General features: G+C 38.5%; 1 protein-coding gene across 6 annotated transcripts in view; it reads right to left on the bottom strand.

Annotated features, from left to right (window-relative positions):
• Positions 1-1,726: 1,726 nt before the first annotated feature.
• GABRD (gamma-aminobutyric acid type A receptor subunit delta) overlaps positions 1,727-15,269 on the bottom strand; it is a 107,429-nt gene continuing 93,886 nt past the window's right edge. For 4 of the 6 annotated variants that reach the window (XM_054850026.1, XM_054850024.1, XM_054850025.1 and 1 more), the window contains 8 exons: positions 10,183-10,295; positions 9,533-9,600; positions 8,436-8,656; positions 7,675-7,757; positions 5,788-5,925; positions 4,722-4,877; positions 3,914-4,125; positions 1,727-2,650 (listed from right to left, as the gene is read on the bottom strand). In XM_054850026.1, coding sequence (XP_054706001.1) covers positions 2,351-2,650; positions 3,914-4,125; positions 4,722-4,877; positions 5,788-5,925; positions 7,675-7,757; positions 8,436-8,656; positions 9,533-9,600; positions 10,183-10,295 — 1,291 coding nt within the window. In that variant the 3' untranslated portion in view covers positions 1,727-2,350. The remainder of the gene's footprint in view (positions 2,651-3,913; positions 4,126-4,721; positions 4,878-5,787; positions 5,926-7,674; positions 7,758-8,435; positions 8,657-9,532; positions 9,601-10,182; positions 10,296-15,269) is intronic. The other 2 variants (XM_054850029.1, XM_054850030.1) reach the window with 2 other exon arrangements.

Here is a 15,269-nt window from a genome sequence, read left to right as displayed (position 1 = left end):
AAAAACACACTTACTTAGAAAAAAAAAATGGTGTATTTCTGTAACGTAGCATTTCATCAACATCAGGTACAAACACTAAGAAAAATAAACTAGAAAGAGAAGCAGAAGGGAAAAGAGGAGCCTGATTACCTGCATGTATTGAAGGAGATGCAGAATTTCATTAGCTTTCTGGATAAGGTTAAAGTTGAGTGATACTTTGCTTTAATTCAATATGTGAGAGTCTCAGAAACTATGGTAAATAGCACCACATAAGTACTAGTTGGATGCACTTACCTAGTTGGAGGATAAGAGTTTCTGTCTCTCCTGAAGGGTTTTCTTCTGTAAAACTCAAAGATATAGGAAAGAAATCAGTATCATTATATCAATTTTGCAGATGATGCAGTGAAATGACTTAACTAAGATTCCCCACCTAGTCAGTGGCAAGATCTTGGAGCAGAACCCGGGTGTCTCAGTCCAGGGCTAGATTGGTGGGAACTTTGATGTCAGTTTGTGCTTTCCCACACACTGTTGGCAAATAGTTTTTCTGTTATAACAGAAACTAAAGATTGAGGTGAACCTAAGCCTGAGTTATGATGGGAGCATACTTTCTATTATAGCTCAGTTCAGGATTGGTTTTTTTGCTTCAGAGCGTTCTCTTACTTCAGTGATATTGAACAAATCTTATTTTAAGTTGTAAATCTGTGTTAAAATGCTCTATCTTTCAGTGCTGGTCATACGAAATCAAACCACATGTCACAGATAACTGAGGCAGGAGGAATGTGCGCACACTCCACCACGATTAAATGCTTGTTTCATCCTTCTTGCAACTAGTAATCATGAGCCACTACGTTCAAGATCCTCATCTTCAAAGCCCAACGCTGCTCTTCTCTTATCTACATCTTTTGGCTTCTTTAATCTCGCACCTTCCCATGCTCCCTTCCTTCGTAGCTTTCAGCCACTCGCTTTGCTTCCTTCATTCCCTCCCCCTCTCATTTCATATTTTCTTTTGTGTCAGTCTCTATATTTGAAATAACCTCTCACTTTCAAGGCAAAAAACCCTCTAGAAAATTTTCCCTTTTGAAATGTCGTATGTTGGTTTCCTACACTAACAATATTTCAGTTGTTTTAATACATATCCCAGTATATTTACTGTGGAGTTTTTTAGAGATTGATTCTAAAACTTGTATTTGTTGTGAATACTGCATTAATTTGCTGACTTCACTGGAATTATTTACAGAACAAAGTGTTGTTTTGCATGAGTTGCGTGACAGAATCTAGCCCTGAATTAAGGAGTGTGTATGAGTACCCACAAATTTCATTGTCAAATAATGGAAGTGAAGAGGCCTAACATAGTAGGTCAGCCTCTGAATAAAAATGGCAAAAAATCCAAAGCAACTGCGTAACTTAAAGCCATTTATGCCTTTTTTTTTTTTTTTAACTTCACTCAGCTATTTAAGGACAGATGCAAAAAGGATATTTTCAGAGGCACACATGGTAGACTCTCACTGAAAATCAACAGAATGAATGCTAAAGTCCTTCCTGAAAATGCAGTCTGAATTCCTTCCTTATCAAGCACCTTTAAAATTTTTCCCAATCCAACATAGAAAGCCTGAGCTTTCCCTGTGTTTCTAAATCACTTTTGTCTATTTTTGGGCCTGTTAAACTAATAAACATTACTGTGTTTAAATGTTTAAACTTCCAGTAGCTTAGATCCGAAATGTAATACAGTCATTATTAACAATTCAGTAGAATTTTATGTAGTATATTTTATTTCATGCTGTGACTAAGAGCATTGAAATGTTTTCAATACTTTATCCAAGACAAATAATAGTTTAAGAAAAAGCCTCCACTCCCGTCTACTCCATTCTACTTTGTTAATGAGATTTTTATGATTAAAAACTCCAACTTTACCACTACCGTTAAGCCTAGACCATCCCACAGAAGGCCAGATGCAGAAAATCACTGAGGAATTAGCACTTCCGTTACAAAAAAAGGAAATTATCTGAGTGTGAAAAGCCAAATCTTCATTACTGATCGACACTTAAAGTGGAGGAAAACCATAGTAATTTAAGATTTAAACTTGTGCTACAAATATGTACATATGAAAAATTGTCTCATGGTAATACAGGAAATAAGGAACTGGGATTGTTTGGCAGAATACAGTTATTACTGGATCAAATCAGATCAGTAATAAATTGCTGCTTTTAGTAGGAACTGATCACAGGACTTTCTTGACTTTAGCAATGTCTTGAGCTCATTGGAAAATATTTTGAGAAGAGATGGATCAATATATTTTCAGCAAGGGCTTTTTAGTCTGTAGGTATTGTTCAATTTGTAGCTCTTCACATGATTTTTCTTTTTTTTTTTTTTTTTACATTGTGTATGCAACCCAGTATATAACATTGACTGCTGCAAAGGCTGCTGGGAACACGGCTCTGGCATATATATCAATGGTATCAGCATCAATGGGCTTAAAGAGGGACTTCAGACCACTCTTTTTGTCCAGTTTCATTACTTGCTGCTGTTTTGTCTCTCCAGTTTCTATTTCTATTGTGCCATACGATCCAGGCAGGCTTCTGGGAATTCGGTGCTGCCTATTGGAAATGGCCAGTTCCTGGTTCACACCAGCTATGGAAAGGGAAAACAGAACAATGGCGTTCTTCACGTTTATCTGCAAAGGAAAGAAGAGAACCTGTAACAGCAATTTATAGGGCAAAGGTAGTGTACTTCATCCAAGCTAGCCATGATACTGATGTGGTGAAAATACCTATGAGATCCATAAGTGTGGAATGGGATTTATCACTTGCTTTGGCAGACGGACCACTGAAAGACTCTGTTCTATCACATCTAAATTCTGGTTATAATTTTACATGCTCTGAATTACTGAGGCACCATCGAGACAGCATGCATAGGCCCACCTGACTGAAAATAATTGACTGACTTCAAGGAGACAGTCATTCCATTGTGTGGCCAAAGCCAATGGGCAGTTCTCAGGCTCTTGTCAAAGCTGAGAGAACGTGGAGGTGGGACAGAAAATGAATATGGATCAGTTGTATCCGCTACAGCTTAATAAAATGAAGTAATAATAAATACTACCAAAGGTGCTGGAGAGTTCAAAAATATGTAGGCCTGGGCTACAAATTGTGAATTGTCAAAAAAAAAAAAAAAAAAAAAAAGATTTCTTAATCAGTTCACTCTGCTTCATCACTAACATGCATATATGTACATGAAGAAAGCAGCAAAGCCATCTGGAGTTCCTGGAAGAAATTTCATCTACAGACTCCTTTATTCGGTTTCCCTAGGCTTCATATCTACATAACTTATATCCATGCTAATTATATCTGTATTTACCTTATGCAGCTTAGGTGTAAAAAATGTAATCTCCAGGGGACAACATTGAAGACAACAGGCCTAGTTTTTGTTTGGCTGACAGCATTTTATTATGCTGTAGCAGAGCTAAAAGAGTCTTAGCAGAAGTCGCTACTAAAGAACACCTTCTGAGAATACCTTTCTTCCCCATCTCATGTAATACTGTCATAATGACTTTGCCCTGACCCTGCAGGAGCAATTCAAGGTTGCCATAACTTACACTGAGGACTGGACAAATATCAAATATATTCTCAAAATGTAAGATGTACAAATCTGGCTCAAGACATACTTTGTCTCTCATCTTACTCATTCTCTCTTATTCTCCATTTCCTATCTTAAATACAGCAACAAACTATGTAAGAATATGTTGTCTTTAGTGCTAACCATGCTGCAAGGGGAAATCAGCATTGCATTTGGTTGCTTGTCATATTAATGTGCCAAAAGAATTAACCAGTAAATATGTTGTTTTCAAAAGGGGTAGAAGAATTTGCCTCCATAGTAGAAAAAGGTCATGATGCAGGGTGATTGCTCTTGCAAAGTTATTCACAGTATTATGCTTACTGACCTCTCCACTCTGCCTTCTTGCTTTTATCTTGTTCTTTTGCTTTTTCATGTAGTCAGCATTGAAATGTGCAAATGCGTATTCTACCAGTGCAGCAAAGACAAACACATAGCAAATCCAGAAGTAAACATCAAGTGCCTTGATGGCAGATGCTCGTGGAAGCGAAGATCGTGCACTGACCATCAGTGTAGTCATAGTAAGAACAGTAGTTATACCTGCAGTGTAGTGTAAGAAAATTTACTTTAGGTTTCATAGTAAACACCATAAGTGTATTTACTAATCTGAAGCTGAGGAATATGTTCACAGTAGAAACCCCTTAATAGTGTGACTTCAGATTTTCAAAACAGGGCAGCTTGTAAAAAACAGTGCATTTGTATGAGTAAGGCAACTTTGAACATTACCCTTGGTTTTGTTCTAGATCAGGACGAACAAAACCAGAAGACTTAACCCTGAAAAACTTTTGCATCTGGACTTGCAACCGTTACTCAGGCAAACAGATGCACAAGCTCTAGGAACATTTTTTTGTCACTGTCCCAGTTCCTTCAAATCAACTCTTTCACACATCTGCCTCACATTCACTATTGCTTTTAACCATCTTTAGATGGTTATTTTCTGTTCTTTACTGAGGCAGCTGCTCTGATAGCATGACAGAAATTAAAACATGAGGGAAATCTTTTAAAGAACTCTCTCGTCTGCACATGTAAACATAGTATTCATAAATGCACCTCCATGGAAAATGAGGGTTATTAGAGAGTGGAATTACAACTTCAGCATACCCTTCCCTGTTAGTTCCCCAGACTATTTGTTGTACCTAATGACACTCTGGCAGGCACAGCTGACTGACTGATCCAGAAGGATACCCACGACATGGCCACTAGTAAGATAGAAGGAACATAAGACTGAATGATGTAAACTCCTCGATTTCGCCGAAGGTGGAAGTGGAGACTGAGCCTGGGAAACTGACCTGCTGGAAAAAAGAGCAAAGAAAGATTCTGACTGTGCGAATTACAGTTAAACTGATATTCCAGATAACATTTCCTATAATGACCCAGATCTACATTCTTAAACATCTTTCAGACAAGGATCACAAAAAGCTTTTTTCAATGTTGTTCAATTAGTCTTCATAAACCCTGCACGAGGCACTGCAGTTCTCATCAGCACTGTTAGCTAAGAATAGGTCAAATGATTTGTCTCAGGTCATATCAATGCCAGATCTGAAAATAAAATCATGAGTCTTCCCAAATAACAGTATTGCTTCAAAATGTGTACTGTCTTATCATCTGCTGTAGAAAGTCCTCCAGATACTAAATTTAGATTTTTTAAAAGGCCAAGTTAATTTCAAACTCAAAAAAGAGCTTAGAGGAGATGTGCAGCATAAATGAGAATCTGAATACATGAAAGAGGATGAAAAATCAGCAGGAAAGAAATGACTCCAATCTTTTACAAACATTGCAATAAACCCAGTGATACGCATACACACCACTGACTTCTACTGGATAGAATTAGAATGATCTGACTGTACGTCATAAGCCTCATGCCATCAGGGCTAATGGAAATTTTTCTTTGTCCGAAGTTGCAAATTAGGTCAAGAAAATGTGAGCTATACCTCAAGTGTTTTTTATCAAGTGCTGTCTGGCTACTCCATGCAGTATTTTGTCAAACATACAGAGCTAAAGGACATAATATGCACAGTGGCTACCTGAAGGGTCAGCAAAGGTTGGCATTTTTTGCAAGTGTAAGCTAAAGAAAACTCTTATCAGAAACCTGACAGGTTCTTAAATTAGTTAGTTGAGGGATTTTGTATTATACATATAGGAGGTTTCCTTATGCAGGAAAAAATCAGATACTGTCCCTGAATTGAAGACAGATCCTGTTACCCGATTTGAAGTTCATCATTTCTGTTGTGAACTGGTAATTGGTAATTGTGAATTGAGCAAGCTGCAGCTTATCCAGCCCATGAATCTCCTCCTGGTTTTCTGACCAGTGGTAGACTATGTCCTCTGAAGAGTAGCCATCTGCCAAAAGAAAGCTGAATAAACACAAAGTTTGAGGAAGAAATTAAGAACTTAGAGGACTCTTAGTGGAAGTCCTCTAATTCCTCTGCTATATGCTGATTTTCATCGGTCCCATTGCAAACATGCTGTGATTCGGTCTGGATAATTCACTGTCCTGGCAACATCAATGTTGCCAGTGTCACATTGGGGTAGCTTTCCTACAGGGAGAATAATCCGAGTTGATTCACGCTGACTAGCAATATGTGGTATGGCACAATGCACTTCAGTATCATGAGACATGTTTTGCATGTTTTTCTGTCTGTTCTGTTTTGAACTTCCTTGATATTTTCAAACCAAAATGACAAAAAGGTAAAGGTTTCAAAGATTCTAGATTCTTGAAAGTTTTGCAAGAAATGGCGTGTAGAGAACGGAAAATCAAATTTGTGCATCCAGTTAGAGAACAGCAACATAACACAGACCCATGTCCATTCCGAGATGCACCAACTAGCTTGGCAATCACCATGTATATCATCAGCCTATGCATTAATGACTGCAGTTTGGCATGGGTGGCAGCTGGGAGATGACTACTAGGGAGAGCTGCAGGGCACCAGGGACGTGAGAGAAGGGGGTATATGTCTGAGGGGATTTATGTAATATGCAAATCCATAGTAAATCAATCTTTGCTAGTTTTGCTGTTAATGAACAACTTGCTACTAGACCATTAATTTGTTTAAAGAGGCTTTATTTCTACATGTTTGTTTCACTGAAATCAAACCCCTCAAATTCAATTAAAAAATTCAACCACCACCAAAACTCCCTGCAGACCTTGCTGGGAGAGAGAATTGATTGCTGGTTCACTGTCTGCTGCCTCTGTATTTGGTGATTACATAAGTAAAACTGTAGATTGCTATTTTTGACAGGATAAAGTGGTATTGTGGTTAATTGCCTAGAAAACAAAGTCAGTGCTACAAAAGAAGAGGAGAAACTTGCATCAATAAGCCAGTGGGATCTGCTCAGAAACTGCTATTCACAGACCTCTGGAACCCTCAGGGCCTGTAGACTCCTTGATATAAAAAACACATTGCCATTGATTGGGTGGCCCCTGCTTGTGTTGGTGGTGAATTTCATTCAAAAGTATTAATGCTCATGGGAATGACATGCTGATTATAGATAAAATACAGGTTGGACAAAATATGAATTCATTCTTCACCCTCCTTTGTGAGTACAAATGAATTTAAGCCAATCCATGCAGTATTCTGACTGATTTCTGTGTAACAGATACAGGAACGCCTAGCTAAGCTATGCAAGGGTTAGTCACAATGGCATTCATTAAAAGCAGGGAATTCTTTCTTTTTCCTGTTTTCTCATAAAGAAAAAATAGCATCTCAAACTTTGCCTGTGGGCTTCTTTCCTTGTTCCCACTGGATTTGATGCAAACCTCGGTAATTCTAGTGACTGTCATGATTGCGCTGGGTTTGACATCAAGCACAAAGTTCGACATTTGTCAGCAGGACTGTAGGTTGTTCATCTTCACTAAATTAAATCCTATAGTTTTGAATTGGATCAGAGCTGAACTGGTATTGTGAAGTCCATAGTCTAATGCGTAAGACAGAGAATGAAGGGATTCATGTTTGTACCCTTTATTTCTAAATCCTGAGGCACACCTTATATTTCATTGATTAAAGCAGAATCGTTCCAGCAAGTGAAGCACCATACATGCAGGCTTTAAACAAAACACAGATTGTATGAAACACTGTACTCAGCCCTTACAGCTCTCCAAATCCAACATGCATTCTTGCTCATCCATTGGATACTTGGAAAGGTCCATGTCACAGGCCACTGTTGAGGTAATCCTGTTCCAAGCAATGTGTACACCAGTTAGTTGTATTCAGATAGAGCCTTTGCCTCAGAACTCAGAAGACTAAATGGAAAACTTTGAAACTTTAATACTAATACAGGAAACTATTTTCAAAATCCTTATGGCTATTGCCTTTACTAAGTCTGTGGGAAACCCAAAGGCAGGGGGAAATTGAAGGAAGGTCAAATGACTTGTCTAATGTGAGAGGATGCTTCAGCTACTTCTAATGATGAAAAGGACATTTCTGAGTCAAATCTCCTCCCTTCCACTGTCCCCAAGATCACTACCAATACCTTAAGGGTGACTTTGGACTTTCAAAGGTGCACACTCATTATTTTTGGAGAACATTAAGCAATTAACTTTAAATATAGTTACTGAGTTCTAGCAGGAACACTCTTCCAAAGTGAAAAAATACTATTTTCTCTGTTTGAAAGATGGGGAAGTTGAGCCTAAATCAGACTCATAGTTCCCTTGGAAAATAATGAGAGAGTGGAGAACAGAATCTTTGCTCTGTATTCAACATCTTAATTCTTCCATTAAGGACATTCTGAAAGCGATCAGTCATTATGCAGTGGAAAATGTGTTTTAGGAAATCATCTTCGGAAAACTGAGTGATTATAGTCTGTTCAAAAAGTTAATACATGATAGAGTACACTTGCACTCTCTCACTCACCTGATGCTGTATAAAATGACTCCATCTGGCTGGAGCCTGATAAGTTTGTTTTCCACAGTCACATCATGGAACCAAGCAGACTTGGCATTTACTATGAAAGTATCTGGCAGCCAGAGCTTGTCCACAAACCGGCTGTCTAAGCCCAAAGTTTCGTTGGTGTGGTTGTAAGACAGACGGTCATCTCGCCAGCTCTGGTGCAAAAATACCGTCATGGTATATTCCTATGGCAAGAGAAATCCGAATTACAAAGTGATACTAAACAAACACAATGATAATGCCTTGGGACTTGGTCAAAAATCATTGTATTAGCCTAGAAATGTATTAACTGTTTCCTGTGCAAATAAGTATTTTTATACTCAGTCAACCATAAAGTTGCCCAAGCATTTTAATTACTGCTTCTACCCTGATAAACCCAAGATATCAAAAAGTGATTCAATGTCAGTGTTATATACAACATGTTGCAAGAGTTGCATATGTCTTAATGAAGAAAAGCAGTTTATTTATCTCCACAAGTACAACTTGTGTTTTTGAAGGTTTTTGAAAGCAAAACTAAAAAAATCAGGTGAAGTTATGCATCTGTAATGAAGGAAAAGGATGGAGGGAAAGTCAAAGTTTTGGTTTTAAAATTAAATCTGTTGTTTTTCAGAAATGCAGTTAATTCATGCCTTGTAAGTTGTTACACTCCACTGCTTTATTGAAAGGTCTTTACACCAAAAAGAGGAGCATCTCACAACCAATCGTTCCCTTAGCTTCTTTTTGGAAGTTTCTGTGGTGAAAAGGAATTTGAACAGAAGTTGGAGTTAATGCTTGAAATTAGGCTTTCTGTTAAGTGCTGCACAGATCCAACCTTGCTAACTGCAGTAAGAAATCTCAGTGACTTACAGAAGGCTAGATTCTTGTAACTGGCAATGTCTGCCAGAAAAGACTATGCCTGTGTCTTGAAATATAGTGTTTGTTCTTTGCAGTATCTTCTTGTGGTGATTTATCCACTACAAACATCTTGAGGATCAACTGTCTCTCTAGTTAGTTAGTTTTCTACACTTTCTGTCATTGCCATACAAATGTTCACAACTTGGTAGGTTTAACTGATGACATACCATGTTCACTTCTGAGATGTGGTCAATGCTGGCTACTTCAATTGCAAGAGCAACATTAACAGGAGGACCTGAGAAAAAATGTTTAAATGGGGTGATTTACATCATCATAGTACCTATAAAAATATAGATGACCCAGGACTTAATTAGTTCATACAGAGTGAATTCATAGAAGTGTTTTCTATGACAAAGTACACTTTCCAAGTAAAATCAACCCTAGAGCAAGAGACTTAAATCTTTTACAAACTGCATCCTCAGTTTCCAACAGAACACCTCGCTTCAGTGATAAAGGACATGAGTTATAATCACAACTACTGAAAATTCTGAAATCCCTTCTGGAAACCACATCATCTAGTTTAAGACAGCATGACTTCAAGCAAATGCAGAAGTTACCACCATTTAATGTAATCCAAAATTCCTTCAACTTAGATATTAGTGATTTAGGAACTGTATCAGCAAGAAGACTGCATTGCTAATTCTGTTATACAGTCCATCTTTTTACAAAATCAAGCAAATTGTTGATTGTTATTATTTCCAGTATCCAAGTAATAGATAATCACAACCTTTTAATCATGTAGATGATGAAGTTCACATAAACATCAGAAGGTAGAAGGATTGTAAGAAAAAAAGAAACATTATTCTCAAAGTCTCACCTCCAATCCCAGGCCTGAAATTACGTGCATACCCTTTCATTAAATCATCCAGGTTGGGTAACCAGGATATTTCGATGTTGGAACCTATGTAATCTCCAATGTCATTCATAGCTCTAGGTAGAAAGAATAAGGATCTTTTAAAACTTGGCTATGTTTACAAACAGGAAAGTAACAGAAAATGGAAGACATCATTGACTTCTTTTACACCACAGACCACCTACAGTATAATCAGCTATATTGGTAATTTAGTGGAAAAATACTGTATATAGAGAGGAAAACCATTTCAGATATTTCTGTTTAAATCAAAATATATTTCAGGCAAGACTATAGCCTCTTTCTGAAATACAAGCACATACTTTTTAAAGTTTTTTTCTTTAAAAAAAAAAGTAGGGGAAAAAAGGATTTAGAAATGTAAAGACAGCATGAGGGAAACCAAGATACATTGTATACTGCGTAAAATGCATCTGCAGATGCTGAAATGCAGCTCTCTGGCTGGCAGGACAAAGCAGCTGTGACAGCTCCTAGTACCACTATGGAACAGCTGAGATTAGGAAGGCTTGTATATTGTCAAATGTGACGGGAAAACAGTAAAAATTACACAGCTGGAATTTGGATTTAAGATCTTCGATACTGTGAAGAGTACAGTGGGGCTTCAGAAATATGAACAGCAATGCTAATAGAAGGTGTACAAATGCCTGAAAACTGCAAAGATATGGTCAAAAAGATCTCGCTTAAAAAGTGAACAGCTGGAAGCATGGAAGCACCGAAGGGGGCATTCCCACGGCCCCGACCTGGCATGGAGCTGCCCGTGGGCTGGACCCAAACCCTTGGCGGCAGTGTACTGTGGCGCGGGAACTCAGGAGGTGCTGTCCATGGCACCCGAAAGCCTCGGTAGTTCTCCCTCATTCTGAGCCAAAGAGATGGTTGCCTACGGTCCAGGTGACTTGGGACCCTCCAGAAACTTCGAGAGGGGCCCATGGTTCTGCAGCACAAGGAGCTGCCCATAGTGGTGAGCCTGAAGGATTTCGCCATTGTCCTGGAACCTGAGGTGTGCTCAGTGATCCTAGAAATGCAGGGGCGAGAGTCCTGACTGTGGTCCTGGACTTAGGGACATTCCTGTCCATGATCTTGAGCGGTAAGTAAGTGAGGTATCCATAGCACCAAAATATCTCTGTTCCGCTTCACCTTCCCACAAGTGCCCAGAGTTCTGGGCATATAGGGATGGTTCCATCATGCTGGGAGGGCCCAGCTCACCTGCTTGTGCTTTTTTGCACTTGCCAGCATCAGGCAGGGTGGGTGTTTGGCTGTTTGTCCTCAGGTCAGTGGTGTGGGATGCCATAATGCACGCATCCTTTTGTAGTCACTCTTGGGACCTGAGTGAGCCACCAGACAGACAGTAGGTTTTTTTGGGAGGTAATGTGTTGCTGTCAGATTTGTGCAGCATGCCACAGTCCCCCTCCCAGAAATAAGGCTCCATCTCTCAGGATCCAGTGATGCTCCTTGAAGACATTAGCACAGTTTCTTGTTGCCATTTTCCACCACCTGGCAGATGCCAGCCTCTCAACCCTCCTGGTACAAGCAGTTATGTGGATCTTCCATAATCTCTTATAAACAAAGGCAAGCTTATATTGTCTTCATTAACTGTTTAAACTGAGCTGGCAGACTTCATTTGAAGAAGATCTGTGCCTGCTCACATAATTCCTCTTGCCAGCACTGTGATTGACATGACAGGAATAGATAAATAAAGGACTATAACAATATCTACCACAACTATTTGCAAAGAGGAAAATTGCCAGTGGTTTGAGAGGGCCTGTATCTGAATGCCAGCACTATATCAAAACTGAGCCCTGTTTTAGCATCTTCTACTGTGTCCAGCAATAAATAAGGCATTTGAGAGATATGTATCACTAGTAACAGAAGAGAAACTTGTTAGACATCGATGAAAGGCTGCAGAATAATATACCATAAGCATATTCTGCCTTGGTACTTACATAATTTTCTTAGAGTGTTCATGCAACATTGACCCACATAAAGCATATATTTTTTCTCTTCAAAATATGCCAGTCTGGGCATTCTGCTCAGCACTGCTAGCACAGTAGCAGAGTATCTTACACTAACCAACTCTTGTCACAGGGGACTGAAAGAAAGGTCTTTGATTGCCATGGTCATAAAATTCTTGCCCCACTTGTGTAGAGTCAATTACATAAAGTAGGAGTTGTGGGATTACAATGTATAAATGTATTTCTGAGCAGCAGAGACACTGAAAACTTGCATTAACGGAGTTGTCAGGGCGTAAGTGGCCTTGAAGCATAGGGACACTGCTCCGAAGTGAAACTTCATTAGTTCATGGAGAATGTTAAAATTGAGGATATATATTAAATTGCATTTATAATGTTTCCTTCCCATGAGCACGCCGCTGTTGTATGTTCATCTCAAATCACTCTCTCAGATATTTCTCAGGCTCCTATATCTCTTCTGAGTAAGGATCTTGGAAGACTCAGAGCCATATTTTCAGCTACGTAAATTGGAATAACATAATTGATTTAGACAAAGGCTTTGAAGATTTATAACAGATGTTGACAGAGTTTTTTCCTTCTTTATTGGGTCTCATCAATTATATAAACACTTCTTTCTATCAGACTACTGTTTCCTATGTGCTAGTCTTTCAATCATCCAACTGTCAGTATTTACTTAAATGAAATGATTGTTTCATAATACTTGGCAAGATCCAGATGCTAAGGTCTGGCTTTCGTCTGCAATACCACCAAACATTGCAGTTCAGAAATTCTTTCATTTATTTTCTTTTACATTCACTACCCTATTTCTGGAAATACTAAGGCTATCAGTTAATACAGAAAACAACTAATTATTTTAAATCAAGGCTGTGGCACATTAGAGAATATGAGATTATGTTGAAAGTATTTTGTTTAAAAATGTACTTATTTGTAACTTGTAAGTCTCAGCTGCAGATATGTAATGGTATTCCTAATCGGTAAAATATCTGAGCTCCTTTTATAGGTAAAGAATGATACTTTAAGTCTTTTCATAATTAGAGTAAATAACTAGAATATATTGAATGAATATATCTGCCTAAAATCTCTTTTCAGTAGAAGGTGGTGCTTTTCCACTCCTGTTGCTAAATCTGCAGCCAAGTTCTGTAAAGTGTTTTGAAAACAATACTCAAGTCAAAAGGTGACTGCACCACCTATCTTGCATGCCTGATCTGTGAGGATGGGAGAATCTAACTTGTGCTTCCTACATACACAATAGTACAAAAGTGCTAAGTACAAGCCATTGTAAAATTAGAATACCATGTATATTTATGAGTACTCAACCCGAGAAAAATAATAAAAACAAATACTGCTGTTCCCCTTTCACAAAAGGTATTGTTACGTGCATGCATCAAGAATTCATCCCCAGATAACTGACTTATAATCAGTCACTTGCTATAAAAGAAGTAATGTCACTATAAGAACTGCCAGGAGCCTCATCTGTTTTGAAAAAGCATTTACAGTATGCAGCAGTTAAGGACAGCCATAGAGCTAAAAGGAAGTTAAAATGATGAGAGTTGGGTTAAAAACTGTGAGCTGTAGCTTGCCATGTGTTTTAAGCAGATTACAATCTAGAGGGAGTTTTACTTAAATATCCATGACACAATTAAAATGAATCTTGTTTCTATTATTAATAAAGCCTTAGGGTCAGATCATCAGTGTAACAAATGTGTTGAAGTAAGTGGAGCTATATGCACTTCATACCACTGGGGGTTATTAAAGTATTACAGCTGAAATAATTTTATAGCTAGATCCACTTTGTTGATCTTTATACTACTGGTTAATTTTTAAATTTCTTTGAAATGGGGAACAAAACTACTCTTACTCAGTTGCTGCCATTCTCAGACACTAGCACGGTGCTCACAGAATGGCTCCTAGATACTCAAAGAGAACATGTGAATCAGAATAACCTACAGTTTCATTTACAAATATTTATCACTGAGTTACCAAGAGCTTTTGCTAATCTTAGGCTTTTTCATGTGGATGATTAAGGGACTAGAGCATCTCTCAAATGAGGAAAAGCTGAGAGCTGGGACTGTTTAGCCTGGAGAAGAGAAGGCTCAGAGGGATCTTATCAATGTATATAAATACATGAAGGGAGGATGCAAAGAAGGCAGAGCCAGGCTCTTTGCACTGATGCCCAGTGACAGGACCAGGGGCAGTGGGCACAAACTGAAGCACAGGAGGTTCTGCTTGAACATCAGGAAACACTTTTTCACTGTGAGGGTGACAGGTTGCGGAGAAAGGTTGTGGTCTCCGTCCTTGGCAATATTTAAAAGCTGTCTGAACGTGGTCCTGAAGAACTAATGTAGCAGGGGCTGTATGCTTGGGTGTATGATTCAGCATGCTGTAAATGAGTCCAAGTTCTGCTTGTGTCAGTCTGATATGTGCTCTTTAGGTCTAAAGTCATCCCAGGTCCTCCAGCACAGGAGAAATCTCCCATTCCCCTCTTTTTTGTCCCTCAAGAATATTGAGGGAGAGGAGAAATAACAAACTCAAGAATATTATTCTACCTATAATATTTTCATTTCATTTTTATCTGGTGAAGACAAAAGTGTGAATATTAGTAGCTAGTATAGAAGTCCTCAGTCAAAAATGATGACTTTGGAAAGCAGACCTTTATTTTCATGGCACTTTACAGGCCAGTTTGTGATAACTCCTTTGAGCCATTCCTCTAGACTTCTGTACATCAGATCCAGCGGTTTAAAGTTACATGAAGGATGGTGGGAGAATTTCATTCATCCTTGATAAGCAGTTGGGATTATATATGGCCTAAAACATTATTCACTTATTGTACCTTAAAAAGGAAGACCAGCATAGAAAAGACACATTGGAAGGGATTAACTTTTCATAGTGTAAGCAGTAAAGATGAAAAGAAAGGAAACTACTATTAGTTGATTCAGCAACTTCACTTCCTGACTTAAGCTGCTGTAAAGCTTGTTTTAGCAAGAAAAGGACTTTGTACAATTAAGCTATTGATTTGTAAAATTCAAGGGGCATAACAACTTTGGAGGGATGGAGCACCTCTCCTACGAG

Source organism: Grus americana, chromosome 21 (genome assembly GCF_028858705.1).
Source record: "Grus americana isolate bGruAme1 chromosome 21, bGruAme1.mat, whole genome shotgun sequence".
Taxonomy (NCBI): domain Eukaryota; kingdom Metazoa; phylum Chordata; class Aves; order Gruiformes; family Gruidae; genus Grus; species Grus americana.
The sequence above is the reverse complement of the archived record's forward strand: the minus strand, read 5'-3'. Positions and strand labels throughout refer to the sequence as shown.